Source organism: Colias croceus, chromosome 3 (assembly GCF_905220415.1).
Source record: "Colias croceus chromosome 3, ilColCroc2.1".
NCBI lineage: Eukaryota > Metazoa > Arthropoda > Insecta > Lepidoptera > Pieridae > Colias > Colias croceus.
This window is the reverse complement of record NC_059539.1, coordinates 1496617-1514430: the sequence shown is the minus strand read 5'-3', so window position 1 is coordinate 1514430 and position 17814 is coordinate 1496617. Positions and strand designations below refer to the sequence as shown.

Genomic DNA, 17814 nt, shown 5'->3' with positions numbered 1-17814 from the left:
AGCCACAAACTTTGGGCAATATCTATCGAGCTTATACCTAGCTAGTTACGAAACTGCTTTCATGAAACGGTAAATACCTACTTATTTTTTTTTTAAACACAACTCCTGTTAAGACTCTGACCCTCCAAATGTTGGTCTGGTAGGAAACTTCAAATCACTGATTGCCTATATTGGTAGGTAAGCATTTTTATTAGATTATAACCTTTTTTGAGAACTGCGAGTATATAATATAAAACTTACATAAAAATCGATCCCACCGTTTCGGAGTAGTTTGGCAAGAAAGATTTCGCTTCCCCTTCCACTCCCTTAGTGAAGTAATTTATAAATTAAATTAAGTACCTACCTATTTGCTCTATGTCTACAAAATGCGGTTATTGTAGAAAAATCGATATTTATACATAATACATTGTATAGGTATTAAGTGCCTATGACAAAGTTAAGACTGCATTCTTATTTTTAGAACCTAGTGATTGATTTTTTCAGAATTTAAACTTAAACTTCAGCAATGATTTTACCGAAGCGTTCGCCCTTTTTCAGAAAGAGAATTTTATGCACAGAATGCCTAGCTAACGTTACTTTAGGCCTCCTAAAGTTATAGTTTTTACCGAAAATCTAATATTATTAAACGATTGTGAAAGTTAGTACATAACAGTAGGTTATACCTGACCACTCGGCCACAGCAAGTTCGACTCCTGCCTTCAATTGTTTAAAAATTTTCAAATATTTATATGTAGGTAACTATTAGCAATTAGAAATTAAAATAACATAATATCAATTATTAAACTTTTTCTAAATTGTCCCTTTAAATTAAGTTAACTGCTGAGCGTCTTTATTGCCCTATATATACATTATACTCTTTGGTCTTTATCGATTGTTAAGATGGGTTTTGTCCTTGTCCTGAAAATGAGCTCGTGTCACTTTTCTAAAAAAAGAATTAAAAAATCACAGTAGGTATGTCCTTATATCTCATACAAAATGTTCGTTAAATACCTTCTTAATTCAATGTCACGTCCAATTTCCTTTGGAGAAGAGTGAATGGTCTATTTAAATCCCAACCCTTGTCATATTCCAAGAGGGATGGTGCAACTTACACGTGGTACTACAGTAAGTATTTAAAATATTATCTTACTTATTACAGTAAGTATTTAAAATATTATTGATGGTTATAGAAATAACCATAGGTACTTAAATAATATTATCGTTACAGTAGATGCAGATTAAATAAAGTAAACAATTAAAATATTCAAGATAACTCACAGTTTCTTGGTTGTTAATCGAAATATTTTGTTAGTTACCAAATGAGCGACCTCTGCTGAAAACTTGTAAAGCTAAAATTGTAGTTTATCATTGTTCTGACCAAGGTTCTGACGGTCATTATGAACGTTGATGCTTGCTGGGAAATAGCAACTTTTTAAATCCATTTTCTTATTATTTTGTCCAGAAATATTCTATCAAAAAACAATTTACTTCCATAGTGGTGAAAGAGTTTCATTTTAGCTTAAGCACGTGCAATCCAATTTAAGATTGTTGCAGCCGGACGTAAATCATAAACATGTATTGCGGTTCTGTCATAATAAACATTAAATGAATTGCGGATGCATATTTCCATTTCAGAAAGTAATATATTATATTGCCCAAAAATAGTAAAATACGCGCCCAAAATAGGTATGGGAATTTGGTAGCCGGTATAACCTTTTTTATTTAGAAATTTTGGTTATGGATTGTGAATTAAAAACATAAGTAATTAAGTAATATTTATCGTATATATTAAAGGTAGTTTCTTCGTAAGATGCTATAAGAAATATTATATAATAAATATAAATATTAAATTTAACAAAAAATTACTACTTAACCTACTGTTAAAAAGTGAATTGAAAAGAAAACTAAAAAGTATCCTAATTCCCAATAGTTATTGATAAGTAATTAATATAATAAAACATTTTACTAACTTAAGTAGTAAGTTTAATTAATCTTATAATGAAATACTTAATACTACTTAGTACTTACGCAATGTTGAATGTATCTATATTCAAATAATTAACAGAACTAAACTTTATGGCGCCATCCGCGCCGCGATTGCTTTTCGCAAATCGCAATTCGCAAAGCAGTATTTTTTTTCTTAATAACATTTTGCAGATGTAGGCTTTGACTTGCAAGATAGCCTGAAATCTGAATGGAATTTACTTTTTTGTTTTCAAATATATTTTACTTTATCAAATTATCAATTATTATAATACATTACCATGAACATTTGAAAAGCCTGAGAATGGACTTGGAACACAACTTAAAAGAAATTGGGAGTGAAATTAATTTAAATTACTATTCTCATACAATATCCGTAGTCTACGTGAAACGAAACTATCCTGTCATAATGACTTTGACGCACTTGACATTTGAAATATGGCGATTGGCGACAGTCGCATTCCAAACGATGTTGTGTTGATGTTGATCAAAGCAAACGGCATGATTTTTGTTGTGTGGGTGTCGCGAGTAGTGGGAAACTAATGTTTATATTTATAATGAACCCATATTTTAATTATGTCAGTGCTCAATGTGTTTTAGTCTAGCGCGCTTTTCGTTTGCGATATGTTGAACATCCACAAGTTATGGCTATTTTCCTCGCTATGTGTGATTGTTATTGTGGTTTTATATTTCCAATCCGAAGTAACTCGTATCGAGGACAATTATCGCAGGCTAGGTATGTAAGATACGTCTATAAAGTCATCTTAGAAATCTCATTAAAATGCACTCATAATGTTTTCAGAATATAAATTAGTTCAAGCGCATTCGGAATCTCGTCAGTTTTTCCCGAAGGTGATCGAAAATGATGACGACGACTTGGTGGTTATATACAATAGGGTCCCCAAGACTGGATCCACTAGTTTCGTGGGTGTAGCGTATGATTTGTGCAAGAAGAATCATTTTAAAGTACTACATATCAACATAACGGCGAACATGCACGTCATGTCGCTCAGTAATCAATATAAATTTGCTCAAAATGTAACCAAGTGGCGGGAAATTAAACCTGCTTTATATCATGGGCATATGGCATTTCTTAATTTTGATAGGTGAGTCACAATTTTAATATAAACAGGTCATGAACTATACTATTGTTTGAATATCCAAATTAGATTCATTTACATTTTTATATGTTAAAATTAAATATTTAAATGACATCAAAATATAATTCAAATATTTTGAATAGTCTTTAATTTATTGTTTTGAATTTTATCTCTATAAGGTACTATGTATATACTTAAATTATTAATTATTATAAATGCTTTTATTCATCTTTCTTTCAATATTTTTTTTCCATTTCCAATTATAGCGTGAATTAAATCTATACTAATATTATAAAGCTGAAGAGTTTGTATGTTTGTTTGAATGCGCTAATCTCAGGAACTATTGGGCCGATTTGAAAAATTATTTTGGTGTTAGATAGCCCATTTATTGAAGAAGGATGTATGTCACTATGTATCATCACGCCAAGACCAACAGGAGCGGAGCCAAGCGGGTGAAACTGTGAAGCGCAGCCAGTTCAAGATATTTTCATATTGATTTATTACTTTATATTATTCCACAGGCTAGGGACAAGCTCAAAACCTATATTTATAAACCTAATAAGGAAGCCGCTGGACCGGCTTGTCTCTTATTACTATTTCTTACGACATGGAGACAATTTTAGACCACATCTCGTGAGGAAGAAACATGGGGATAAAATGGTATAAATATATTTGCATTTTTGTAATTTAAATTAATATTTACCAACTAGTTGTACCAAACATTTTCATTCATTCTTACATACTTTTAAGAATTTCAATAATATTTAAGAATTTTGTAAAATAATTAACCTCGACACCTGTATAGATTTTAAATATAATATTTATTTGGAAGTTTAACGAACATAAAATTGATACTAATTGAGATTAACATTTTGCAGACATTTGACGAGTGTGTAGAGAAGGGCCAGCCGGACTGTGACCCCAGCAACATGTGGCTGCAGGTGCCTTTCTTTTGTGGACATGCTGCTGAATGCTGGTTAGTATTTTAGTAATTCTTTTTTAAGTGTCTATAGTCTGTAATCAATGGTTGAAGTATGACTGTGGAAACCATAGATAATTTTGACACTTATTCATACTCTGTACTCCATGAATCTTTGTAGTTATATTACTATACTATAGACCAATCTTCTATAGGTAATAAAGTATTATGTTACTGAAAAATCTTTCACTTTTGTTTGTACATTCTGCACATGGTAAAAATATATTTAATTGCGTATTCTAGGATTTATCTCTCACCCCTTAGAATTTCTAAACTTCAGAGAACTAGAATCATTATAAATACTTTAACTTTTGTCAATTACAGGATACCAGGTAACAAATGGGCGCTAGACCAAGCGAAACACAATCTCATCAACCACTACTTACTAGTAGGTGTCACGGAAGAAATGCTGGATTTCATTTCTGTTCTCGAAGCGGTTTTGCCGCGCTTTTTCAAAGGCGCTACAGAACACTATTTAAGCAGTAACAAATCACATTTACGACAGACCAGTTCGAAAATCGAACCGACGCAAGAGACCTTAGACAAAATACGAAAATCTGACATTTGGAAAATGGAAAACGAGTTGTACGAATTCGCGTACGAACATTTCAAGTTTGTGAAGCGGAAAGTGCTTTTCAAGGAAATGAACAGTGTACCACAGATATATTTTTATGAGAAGGTGCGGCCAAAATGATGCGAGTCTGTGTTGTCTATGGTTGATCTTTGTCTACACCTTGATAATAGTAATTTTATTTATGACATATATTAGTAGTTTCACTAATTCTTTTTGAATGCATATGCATTTTTTCTTATATTTGCGACCATTATATGATAACCGTTTGTTATCAATTGACGACAAAAAAAATTATAAATACCTTTTACAAAGAAAATTTAACAGAGGTTTGATTGTATTAAAAATGTGTATTACGATAAGTGATATCCTCTAAAATTGTTGATAACGCAATCCTTATCTGTTTAATGTCTTTATCTCAATAGCAGGCTTATACTTTACCAAATTTATTACATTACGTTCTTGAATGTAGATTCTGATGGTGTAATTTAATATGTGAATCTTTTTTTACATTTTTAATATACTTAAAACAATGTTACCAACAATCTGATGACAAGATGGCGCCTGATGACTTGTGTTTGGCGCCATTTTATGAAATGAAATATCCAATGTCGTTCAATAATTTATTATATTTTTTCTATACTTTTCTGTGTATAATATTATACGTCCTTTTTATTTATAATAATTAGTTGTATTTTATACACTAGTCTCTATCATATTTGATAGGAAATATCATTCCATTAGTTTGTATTCGTATTTATAAGTAGCGAAATTGAATTATTTTAGTATTAAGAGTTATTTAAATTGTTAATATACAATTATATTATGTGCACAATTATAAATAATAAATCCCTTACAAGAGCATTAAAGTGAATTTTTCAAATTAATAATGCAAATAAACTGTTTTACAAATTACATAAAGAGATGAGACGGCCTAATTAATTTTTCTTGGACATATGCATAGTTTGAAATAAAAATTGATTTTAGGAAAATGTAATTTTTTTTCATAACCATTAACTATGTTACTTTTGATATTATTCTTTATAAAAAAATATTAATATTTAAAGCAAGTCTTTAATGGACATACACACATCTTGAAAAATTCACTTTATATAGAATATTCCTTGGTAGCAACAAACAACCAAACTCCACTTTACTTAGAAATGAATTTATTTGTTGATATACATATATAATAATTTCTGCAAATTAAAATGAAATTATATAAATAAAAAAATTCTTAATTCTCCATAGAATAGAAAAGACTCGAAACAGATGTTTCTGCCCCATACACCAGAAGGAAATATGGGCCAATGAAAACTAACCTTGTTATTATTATTACATTTTGTAGTGTTCTAGTTTGTATATATTATACAGTTTAAAGACCTGTTCGTACTTAAATTATTAAAAATAAATTAATTGTTAGATTAAATTAGTTAATTGCACTCTGTAATTGTTATTTTTTAACTTATGATATTATTAATATGATTTTGAACATTTTTTTTGCATAAAAAATAAAATTATAATAATGAAATAAATGCTAATACTTAATATTTTTTAATAATTGCGCATCAAATAATACAATGTATTTTAACAAGAGAATAATGCAAACATTGCTGAATAAGCACTACATACAATAATGTAATGGTGCATTTACACATTCGTGCGAATAGCGAGGCGAATAACGAACACGCATAGTGTAAACAGTGAACTTGCTATTTGCCTTTAAAATCGCGTTCGGAGCGGTTTTTCGGATGAGCGTCTGCTTACTGTACTACTAACGAATGTGTGAACAGTGGTGTAAGAATGTTTGTTTGATAAAGAAGGCGAATTCCGAACGCGAATGTCAAAATGCACCATAATTGAACGGAAAAAATAATTTTTTATGTTTACATTACACTACCCTCTATATTGTAAAATTATTTCGTTTTACGTACAGATGATTTTTGACAGCGTAGAACTTATATTTTTTCATGCAAAGTGCATATTCTGCTCTTATATTTATTAACAACAAGATATATTTGTAGGCTATTGGGCGTTCTACTTGTATCGAGTGCGATAATAGCAGATATGAGTAAAGTACCTATACCTTACCTATATTTGCACTATTGTGACAGCATTGCGCTCGCGTCTCATGTACTCAGAGAATATTTGTATTCTTCCAAACCAAACAATGTTCATAAAATTTAAATAATCACGTTGATAAAAAGTAAATTTTAAATCTAATTTTAAATGTCTATTTCTCGAAAACTCTGTGTTCAATCTTTATAGAGATGTTCTTTCTCGATTCACATATGAGATCGTTAGTCTTCCATACGTTTCCACGTTTATTCTGTGTATGTTGTTTAAAATGGACCCGTTATGGTAAAATACGTAATTTAAAAGAACGTGAACTACTTGGCAGTATTTGTTATTAAAATCATTTGGTCGATAATTCGCGATGTTTTTAAAGTGAGGGTAGATCAAAATTTTAATGAAATAAGATCTCGTAAGTGGATCGAATGAATTTTAATCGTGTTTAATCCCGTTGATTTTATTTTTATAATATTGAAAATATGTAAGTATATTGTTTAATTTTTTAACATATAAAATTATTTAGTTCACTAATAAAGACATTGTTGATAACTGTTAGATGTAATAATGTTATTGTTCTTATTATTTGATAATATTAGCCGAAATCTGCTCGCACTAGTTGTTAGCGCAAATTTATTATATTAATAAAATGACAGCTCTATCTATTTTTTGTTTTGTATTTCTGAAGTTACTAAAAAGTCTTGACACCTATACGACCTTTTCCTGATTTCAGATGAGGGTAGGTGCCCGCGAGTAGACGTTTTAAATGTATAATTAAGTATTTCTTAATTCTTTATTAAATTGTAACATCAATAACTGTCTACTTTATAATTTACAAAAAGTCTTGTTTAAACATATTATTCAGGTGACCCACTAAGAATTTCGATATAATTGTACCATCAAATGTGTCATTACAGGTGGAACTTTGTTCTCTAAACGTATCAATTACAGTCGTAAGTTTGAATAAATTATTACACAAGACGGCCTCTAGGGCTCTTTAAAATTTACCGGCATGACCCTAATTGCCTAACGAGTTAAGTTCTTGAGCAAATAAATTACAACCACCCCTGCATGTGGCTTGCATTTCGTTAAATTGTATACGCGGCTGATTCATTCAGGGGTGTACCGTTAATTATTCAATGTGTCATCTATCCCTTTCAATTACGGTGCGAAGGACAGCGATAGCATGCTAACACGTCGAGTTTGGAAAAGAACGCGTTTGGTCAGTCGCGCGCGGGAGTTCACACAGAGCGGACAGCCCCGCAATGCAGGACCGCTCCAAACTGCTGGCAGAAATGCTCTCTCGAAGACACAACTTTCGAATAATTTTGAAATTGAAGAGTTAATTCGACGAAATGAGTTAATTACATTTTTAATTTTGTCACATAAATTTTTATTTCATTCAGTTGATGCTCGTTACAAGGTCGCGCCCTTCAATCGATGAACAATTAAATACGACGTGTGACCACACATCAGACTGTTTTTGACATGTTTTTATCAAGTGCCAACAAAATAGATAAGGATATAGACTGTTGAGTTCGTGATTGAACGACAAATAAACATTTTCTTCTTCATGGAATATGGGCATCTGTTTAGACACCGGTGAGTTGACACCTTGGGCGCCAAAGTAAAAAGTTGAAAAAAAAAACAGATACCAAAAAAAAATTAAAATCATAAAGCCCCCTTTTAAGTTATAAGGTGTATAAAACAATAAGACAAAGATTTTTTTATTATAGGCAACTTGCTAGGCTTCGAATACATTAAAGTTCAGAAGGTATCATTAGGTTACAGGTTCAATGCCTGGCAATGAACCTATAGCGTTTTTCCTGATTTCCCTTAAACTGCTATCTATGGGCAAAGGAAACAAGTTAGTTCCACAAGCTTGTAAAGATATATTTACGTCTTGTCTAATGACCACACTTAGAGGCTATTTTAAACCTACTACGTTTCTGACAACAATTATTTCCGATAGATTTTCATTTCAACCACTTATACGTGCGTAGTTCGGTAGTTATAACAAATGATTGTTATTTATTTTCATGGAACTAAGAGAATTCTATTTTTACTATTACCTATATGTTTGTAATGTTAGGATGTCTAGAACTGGATTTACAGTAAAAGTACAGAGGAGATCCGCTATATCAAATTAGTTACTACTGTTTTTATTACTGTTCTAATAATATTGTTACATTGATATTTCATTATAACTCTACAATACCAGAAAAAAAAACAAAGACAGAGACGAAAATATGTTATTTTTAACCCCTGTATAATATAAAAACAAAAAGAAATGGAGACGCAACTAAATTATTAAGTCCAAAACTTAAGTTATGTCTCTAAAATGAATAAGACAGATATATAAGCAGCATTTGCCAGGCCTGCTTGGGCATTACGTTTACATTTATTTTATTTCCTGTATATTGATCAGAACAATAAATACATAGAGACGCAAATATTTTATTATTATTTCATATAGAACAAAACAATGAAGACTTGGAGACGGGCGAGCGCAGCCGCCGCGAGAGCACCTGGCCGTCGTCCCCCGCGGGAGCGGGGTTTCCGATGCAGAACACCAGCCATGTCAAGTTCGAGCCACCCAATGTGCCGGTTATATTTGTATTGGGTAATGGACTTCTCTATTTCTAGTTCATAAAAATCCTAAGAAACGTTTTAGAAATCTTTAACAGGAAAATTCGATCAGAATTAAAATAATACAGAACATTCGATCAAGAGTCATTTCGCCGAAATTATCTCATTTTTTTTTTCAAATAGGCATTCATTTCTATTTCTTCTGGAAACTGTGTATCGAGCTGATGATAAATATTGATAATTTTGCAAATACTATGACGATTTGAAAGCTCCTAGAAGAAGTCTCGTTAATTAAAAATTTCAGTCTTTGTTTTCCTTTATTTTAAAGAGCACATAGTATTCAAAGCGATTATTTGATGATAGGTAAAGGATTTTTTTAACATTGTAACCTTATTGTAACAAATTAAATAAAAACTACTCGACCAATTTTAAAATTAATTTTACCTCTACTTATTGCAATGACACAATAGTTACTTACTTAATTTTTACCGCGTGATATTATAGAATATAGTTTTTTTCTTTGTCAACCATCGTAAAGCCAAAACATCATTGTAATTTGTAAGTTTAAGGAAAATCCACAACTTGCAGAATAGCCTGATGTTAAAACTTAAAAGTATTTATAACTCCGGTATCATCGTTAAATAATATTTAACTGTTTAATAGTAAAGTACGTATAGGTAGGTCTTTGATCATGGGCTTCTACCTATATAACAATAATTTATAGTATTGTAATACAGACACAAATACGTAGGTATTTAGTTTACTGTTAAGAAAATGTTCGTTAAATTGGTACGGTTACAAAAATAAGTTTGGTGTCGTTTCATTGTACATATTGTGTGAAATATTGATCTGAATCTTACATAGATAACTAGATTTCCGCCCGCGGCTTCGCCCGCATTTGCAAAGGAAAACCCGCATAGTTCCCGTTCCCGTGGGATTTCCGGGATAAAAACTATCCTATGTGTTAATCCAAGTTACCCTCTATATGTGTGCTAAATTTCATTGTAATCGGTTCAGTAGTTTTTACGTGAAAGAGTAACAAACATCCATACATCCATACAAACTTTCGCATTTATAATATTAGTAGGATATTTATGAATTTTTTTTTATATATTTAATCGACTCACAAAGGTGGTTACTAAATCTTTAAACATATTAAAGTACCTACACAAATTTCTTTACCAAGGAGTTGATCTGATGATATAGATAAGAAAATATAACTGGACATTTCATACAAAGTTATCTTGTTAAGCAAAGTCTACAACTGAACCGAAAAAATAAGTAAATTTTATAATATTATATACATACCTAATACTAATAGATAAATATTATGCTATCATTTTATCGAGATAATACCTACCTACACTAATATTATAAAGACGAAATATGTTTTGTTTGCTCGAAACTGGACCGATTATAATATTTTTTTCACTAATAAGGAAGTAACATAGGCTCTATTAATTTTTCTCAAATAACAAAAGTACACGGTACACCCAAGAGAATATTCCAATAAATAATCCTGATGTAGTTAGATTATATTTTATTTGCCCAAAAATAAAGCCACAACTGCCCTATAAAAAGTTAACATAGATGCGGGTAGAAATTCCCTAGTACCACATTGTTTTAGGAGGTCCGGGCAGCGGCAAGGTGACACATTGTGACAATTTCATGCAGGAGCGCCGCGGGTTGGTGCACATCAACATGACTGATCTGCTGCAGCAGTACGCTATTGGAAATGGTGAGATTTAAAAAAAAAATACTAAAAATTATTGACAAGAGAAATGATACATTTTGAAGAAAAATGTTTTGGTGTTTAAGCGTTGTATGTGTGTGTATGTATTTATGTGCGTATGAGAGTGTTAGTGTATGTGTGTGTGATTGTTTCTTAGCTTCTCTATCCTGTAAGGTTCTTATTGTCGTATCTTTTTTAGAAATTACGTTTAATGTTTAGAAATTACTTTAAATATTAGCGTCATGTGAAGAACAATGTGGATAGACCCTATATTGTTTTGTTAATATCCTTAAATCCAGGACATGCATTTTCCTAGTTTATAAATTATTGGTTAAAATGTATTAAGTAGCGTATAATATTATGTAGTAGGTACAGAAATTGTAGTTTTTGTTTTGCTACATATCACATATGTAGTTACATACATTTTATTGCACAATTTGCTTAAATTAATCAAATTATATAACACTATTTATTATTACTGTAATTAAGATCCTTATTTCAGTTATTACCACTGTGAAGTCTTAATTACGTCATTATTTATTGCACCTCGACCCTCGCCTTGTTATGGGTAGGTTTTTTAAAACAGTTGAATTATCCCTCCGATCTACAATTCGCTCTACACAAAATTTCATTTAAATTTATATACTTACTATGGATTAAACACAGTGGTGTAGTAGCCAACCTGGCATTTATAATATTAAGTATGTATGGAAAATAGCAGCTGTATTATAACGTATCGGATACATAATATTTAGTTAATGAAGGATGCGCAACTACAAGCTGAAAACAGAAAGAGGGTTCATAAGATTCAAACACAACTTGGTCTGCTGTCAAGCAAAAAGGAATTCTACTTCAAGATCATACTGTTTCTTTTCTTTTGCACAATTTAAATATGCTAAAGTAATCCCTGAGTAGGCAGTAAAGCATCCTGAAGTCGGTTAAAAATCACGATCCACTCATCTTAAGTCATTTATAAGGCACTCATATAATAAATAAGTACACCAAGCTGTTAAGCAAAAAGGAATTCTACTACAAGATCATACTGTTTCTTTTCCTTTGCACGTTCTTCGTTCGTGATTCGTTTTAATTATCCTAAAGTAATCCCTGAGTAGTGAGTAGGCAGTAAAGCATCCTGAACCAAATATTTGACTTGCTCATGTAGATTGTCTGAAAAAGGAAACTTCTGGAATACTCCAATTTTTTCGCTATAAGTTTCAGTCGAAAGTCCTTATGTCCCTGACACCATACGAAGGTCTAATTGTAAATAGATATTCTAAGGTACCGTGGGAGCGGCCAAGTGTAAGCCAAGGTGCCTTGTGAATCACGTGTTCTAGAATTGTTGTATTTCGAGAAATAATATCGATTGCTCTCTTGATATTATTATTCTCTACTTTTCGTGGGGATTTATGACTTGTAAAGTGATTACGGTAAGGAAATCGTTGACCTCTGGGCTTTAGGGTCAGGAAAATGCGTGAATATTGCTTATGTAAGTCAATTTATAAGGGGAAATGATTGGCTCAAATTGCCCAGCTAATAATAGTTGTACGGTTTTGCCGTCCAGGGTTTGATATGTAGGAAATTATGTTTGTTCTGGGTTTGTAAGCTATTTCCTAATATTTTTTTATGAATACATTAATAATATTTCACTCCGGCCAGCGAAGAATCCACCACATTTTCAACGAATAAAATAGTTTATTAAAAACAAGGTGCCTTTTTTTTTCGTATGAACAGACCTCTTTTTTGAAGATCTATTGTAAAAAAAATTTCTCTCTCTCTTATATTTTTTACCTCATTTAATTTGACTATTACATCGTCCCTTTAAAACTAGATATGCAAGATTTCGGCACGCTGTCCAGCAAGACGGTAACAGAGGTTCTTATGTTGGAAATGAAAATGGCGCCCGCGGCCAAGACGTACCTCGTGTCGGGGTATCCTCGCTCTATGAGGGATGTTGCTGAATATTCGGATAAGGTAAGATATACTAATTAGGTACTATAGTTGATCCGACAAACGTAGTCTTCGCGTGAATCATGAAACGTGAATCCTAATGGCCGTTAACATTTTTTTTTTAATTTTAATAGTTTTTGGCGCAAATTTCTAAAGGTTTTTTACCATGACCTTTCTCTGGACAATAACAAACAAAAAAAAAAAAGAATTGTGGAAAGCGGTCCAGCCGTTCACGTCTGATGGTATTGTAATTCTCGCGAAAATTGTAAAAACCAATTTAAACCAGTAACTATTTTCTATTTATACATATAACAATTTAAGACCGCCTCCTTGGTACAGTGGTTGATATGCGTGAGCGTAGAACCGAGGTGTCCTGGGTTCGATTCCCGGTGGAGACGAAGAAAAAAAAAATGTCTCGGTCTGGTAGGACACAGAAGGCTGATCACCTACTTGTCCCTAAAGAAAAATCGATCAGTTACACAGATGTATGCATAATACATCTGCCCCTTACCCCACTAGGGGACACGGGACTTCACTATAATAATTTAAACCGTTTAAACGTGTCAATTTTGAACACATTAGTCCTTATTCCGTCAATCGATTGAACTCCAAAAATCGGAACTCAGTGTGTCAAGGGCAGACAGCTGGTACTAATGCTATGTGATGGCATTTTTTGTCTGTTTCTATGAATTGTTAATGGGAATACTCGTTAATTTGTACTATATTAACAATATATTTTACAGGAATTGTTAATTTTCTGCTTCATTTACATTAAAAGTTGAGCTTTCAACTTCCTATCCATATGGCTTTTGCTCTTTAGTAACAAAACTGCTTGTCTATTTACACATTTGTTTGGAATGCTTAAGCAAATAAATTGAACCATAATAATCCTTTATTGCTGCCGTTTGCTGTGTATTTAAAAATTAAAAGTTAAAACTATACTCATACAGGGACAATCCTTTAAGGTAAAGACGAAATTCATTCAAAGATTAAACTCAGATGTAAAAAATTATTTATTTATAGTACACAAATACTATGCTATAAAAGATACCATTTCATAATAATTGAACGCGGTAGTTCAAATGATGTTCAAATGCAACCTTGACGTTCCATATTCCACGTATCACGATGACACATTTCAAAATGTGCATTGTAATATGAAAAACTACAAACATGTATCAATGCGATAAAATACGTTCAAAAAGACCCACTGTGTGTTAAGAAAGAGATTATTTTGATACCTAACTATGACATTGTTGCCTGTAGTTCTTAATACTTTACGAAAAATTCTGAAGCTAAAAAAGCTTAAAAAAATCTAAAAACAAAGCTGAAACCGACGCAACCGACGCATCTGTCTTTTCGCAATAAACTCAAAAACTACTACATCGATTTTCATTACATTTTTCCAAAGGATAGCGTGGTTCGTAAGAATGCAGGATTTAGTGCTAAAGGGCGGGCGGAAAGCTATGTAATAAGTCACTACATCACTACATACTTACTATAAAATAAAGTCGCTTTCGCTGTCTGTCCGTTCCCATGTATCCTTAAATCTTTAAAACTACGCAACGGATTATGATGCGGTTTTTAATAGATAGAGTGATTATCTAGAAAGGTTTTAGTACCTATATAATTTATTAGGTTTTAGTCATCACGTGTAACGCCGGGCGGAAAGAAAATATAAATACTTATAGAGATTACTTTTACAGCAATAGTACGACTAATTGACAGTAAATGACTCCCTTTGGTCAACTGTAATTAAGTCTAGAGGGTTCTATTGTATGGAGGTCTACAAATTACTTGCATTGTTAGTGGCCGTAAAAATTTATGTTTACCTTCACCACTTTATACAAATGGTGCCTTTACTAAGTGGTTGATTCACTCTTTATTTATGACGTTGTTTAATTTTTTTTTAATAGAATTCATAATTGCTTTTAAAGTTTTTCAGTTTCATTTTAAGCATTACATACACATAAATAATTATACTATTGTGTAGATATGTGTATCTAAATATGATCTCCGAAATTTCTCGAACGTAATCAAAATTGCATCTCTTCTGTAAAAACTTCCTAAAAAGGTATGAAAGAATTTTAAATTACACCTTATTTTATTATAAAAACAATATATTTTCCATTAAATATCGATTATGGTAATACAAATGGCATGTTATATGGTCATGTTTGATAGCTAATCTTTCGTGTCGCGGGCAAGAACCGTGTGACATTTAGGTAATTTCATACAAATTATACTTTAAATTAAAATTTATTTCATCGGAACGTTGGTAAATTCCTGGGGTAAATTCGTATTTCTGGATTAACAAGTTTAAATCACGTTTAAAGGTAATCATCATAGTGTAAAATGATGTCTATTTTTGTTTATAGATTGAGATAGATATTTTCGCATGAAATCCTCTAGATTTTCAGGAAATGCGAAATGCCGCCTATTACTGGCCAGCTGTAATTTATTTTACAAAACCACGAGACCACAGTTGACAGATATATACTACGTACATACAGTTAGGAAACTAAGCCCCCCCCATGAAATTATGACGTATACGTGACGTATAGGGCTGTTACTTTTTGATATTTAACCGACTTGAAAAATAAAGGAGAAGGTTATCAATTCGGCCTGTATATTTCTGTTTGCTTTTTTTCACAGTTGATTTTGTGGTAATTTGGAGATTAAAACCCGTTAAAATACAAAAATGGTGTAGCCTAAATATGAATTTACAAGAAGAAACAATCCGAAATAATACAGCTTGTAAAAGTAAATACGTTTTTATCAGTGCTATATTTCGAAATCTAGTTTTGTTATGGACGCCGAAGGCTATTTAATGTACCTAAATTATTTATAATGCTTGATATTTGTATTATACATATATTCAATAATTATTTTAAACCAGAATTTACAATACTTGTATGTAGGTATACCTACTAAATTATTTTTAAAACGATAAATTAAATTAAATTAAAAAACACAAAATATGCAAAAATAAATTAAAATTATTATTATACGAGCATAGAACCTCTACCTTTTTGTTTTAGGAAGAAAAAGAAAATAGTTTGACAGGCTTAGTGCTTGACAAAGTGGAGACGCCACGTATCGATAAAAATACAATAATTATAATATCTATCTTTTTCTTCCCTAATAGATAGGGAGGCGAGGTAACTAAATGGCGTAATTAAACGGCGCCGTCGAGACTTATCAAAATCGATAGATAAAATAATTTCGAAAAGAAAAGCTTCTATGGTAAAAACCATTTTAGCGGTGGGTTTGGCGTGTACGGATTTTCAAAAATGTAAAAAAAAATAGTTACTTGGGCATTCTCGAGCGCGTCAGATATTCATACTACGTATGCCCCAAGTGCCTCTGATAACAACGGTATACTAATCTGCCGGTTTGCGTGGTGGGGCTAGGCATATTAATTCGTCAAAAATGCACAAAAAAAAAATTTACTCGAGCGCGTCAGATTTTCGGAAGGGGTGTTAAGTAGGCCCCAAGGAAGCTCCCCTTAAAAAAACTGACGATTTCGGCGTGACGATAAGTTACGATGAATTTTTGAAAATGCAGAAAAAAAAAGTCCTTTTGAAATACTCGAGCGCGTCAGATTTTCATAGGGGAGGTTTATCTCGGTCTCCTGAAAGCATATTTTCTAAATCTGACAAAAATGTTGGTGGGTTCTCTTAATCTGACCGAAAAAGGTTTGAGAGTTTCTTTTTTTTAATCATCGTTATTTCATATCAATTTTTCTTAACACCCTCAGTTTTCGAGATATACTCAAAAAACCGGGAGTTTGAGTTTTTATGATGCTTCAAGTCAAAAAGTTTTAACTTTGGACAAAAATGTAAAGAGACCTTTTTGTGTAAAATAAAATTAACTTTTTTGTTTATTCAAACTTTTTTTTGTAAAATGTATCGTTCGCGACTTATAACGCGTTTTTCGGAAGACGAAATGGCTCCTCGAGACTTCCGGTCACGCGGAAACCGGCAGATTTTGTATTTTTAGTAAGTTTTAGATTATATTCTTCAAAATAAAAATAAAAACAATCGCGCTCGAGAATGCCGGAGTAACGTTTTTTTTTTTACAAGTTCGCGACCCTATAACTTGGCGGCGTCAAGGACTTATCGTCAGATTAGTTAAATTTAGTCTTAAAACACTAAAATCAACCCCCAATATCTTAATCTGACGCGCTCGAGTATTTCAGACTATCGATTTTTTTTTACTAATCTGATCGTCTATCCTAGGCGCGCGTCACTACTTAAAGAGCTAAATAGTTAACAAGGTTGTTCTATTAGGTCTAAGGTATCTCTCATATCTTAAACTGCCACGCTCGAGTATTGCAGAAAATTCCCCTCTTCGCCTCCCTATCTATAATATTTACGTAATTATGCACATAAATTTAAACAAGATTTTTTAAGGTTTCCTTTTTTTTATATTTTCGTGCTCTTCTAGATTGCGTAAAAATAGATGCGACCTTTAAACAGACTGGACTCCTAATACTTAATAGTGACTATTTGTAGCTATCATTTTGGTAGAAAATATGTCAACTTAATTTAAAACTCATGCTGCCATATCTATAGAAATTAAAAAATAGTCTCTTTTTAACTTGTAGTCAGATACGGTATTTACAAATATATTTACCTATTGAAAGGGCTACAAACTGAAACAATCGATATTTATTTAATGTGAATTGACATCACTTTTAAATTTTTTCCATACTATATTCAAAATCTATAGATGTGTCACCCGCTACTATCGATCCCCCTAAATACCCTCGAAAACACGCCTGATGGGGGGGGAGCCATTTCGAACATTTTGTATGAAGTTTCCTTACTGTATGTATCTGTATATTGTGACGAGACGTTTG

The 17814-nt window shown here is 31.9% G+C and overlaps 2 protein-coding genes across 2 annotated transcripts in view; both read left to right on the top strand.

Annotated features, from left to right (window-relative positions):
* The first annotated feature begins 2407 nt into the window (after nucleotides 1-2407).
* On the top strand, nucleotides 2408-7347 carry LOC123706471 (heparin sulfate O-sulfotransferase). Its single transcript, XM_045655772.1, has 5 exons — nucleotides 2408-2698; nucleotides 2765-3068; nucleotides 3584-3722; nucleotides 3941-4038; nucleotides 4366-7347. Exons 1-5 carry the CDS (start codon nucleotides 2587-2589, stop codon nucleotides 4733-4735), a joined length of 1023 nt encoding a protein of 340 aa, XP_045511728.1. The 5' UTR covers nucleotides 2408-2586; the 3' UTR covers nucleotides 4736-7347.
* A 232-nt stretch (nucleotides 7348-7579) lies between these two features.
* The window catches only part of LOC123706481, a 28597-nt gene continuing 18362 nt past the window's right edge, over nucleotides 7580-17814 (top strand). Inside the window, exons 1-4 of the mRNA XM_045655787.1 lie at nucleotides 7580-8284; nucleotides 9159-9305; nucleotides 10899-11009; nucleotides 12832-12974. Coding sequence (XP_045511743.1) covers nucleotides 8263-8284; nucleotides 9159-9305; nucleotides 10899-11009; nucleotides 12832-12974 — 423 coding nt within the window. The 5' untranslated portion in view covers nucleotides 7580-8262. The remainder of the gene's footprint in view (nucleotides 8285-9158; nucleotides 9306-10898; nucleotides 11010-12831; nucleotides 12975-17814) is intronic.

Excerpts from the sequence above, each read along its gene's own strand:
- LOC123706471 (XM_045655772.1), top strand. The coding sequence starts at position 2,587 with ATGTTGAACATCCACAAGTTATGGCTATTTTCCTCGCTATGTGTGATT. Across the intron at positions 3,069-3,583 it reads GCATTTCTTAATTTTGATAG|GCTAGGGACAAGCTCAAAAC; the intron begins GTGAGTCACAAT and ends ATTATTCCACAG. Across the intron at positions 4,039-4,365 it reads GGACATGCTGCTGAATGCTG|GATACCAGGTAACAAATGGG; the intron begins GTTAGTATTTTA and ends TGTCAATTACAG.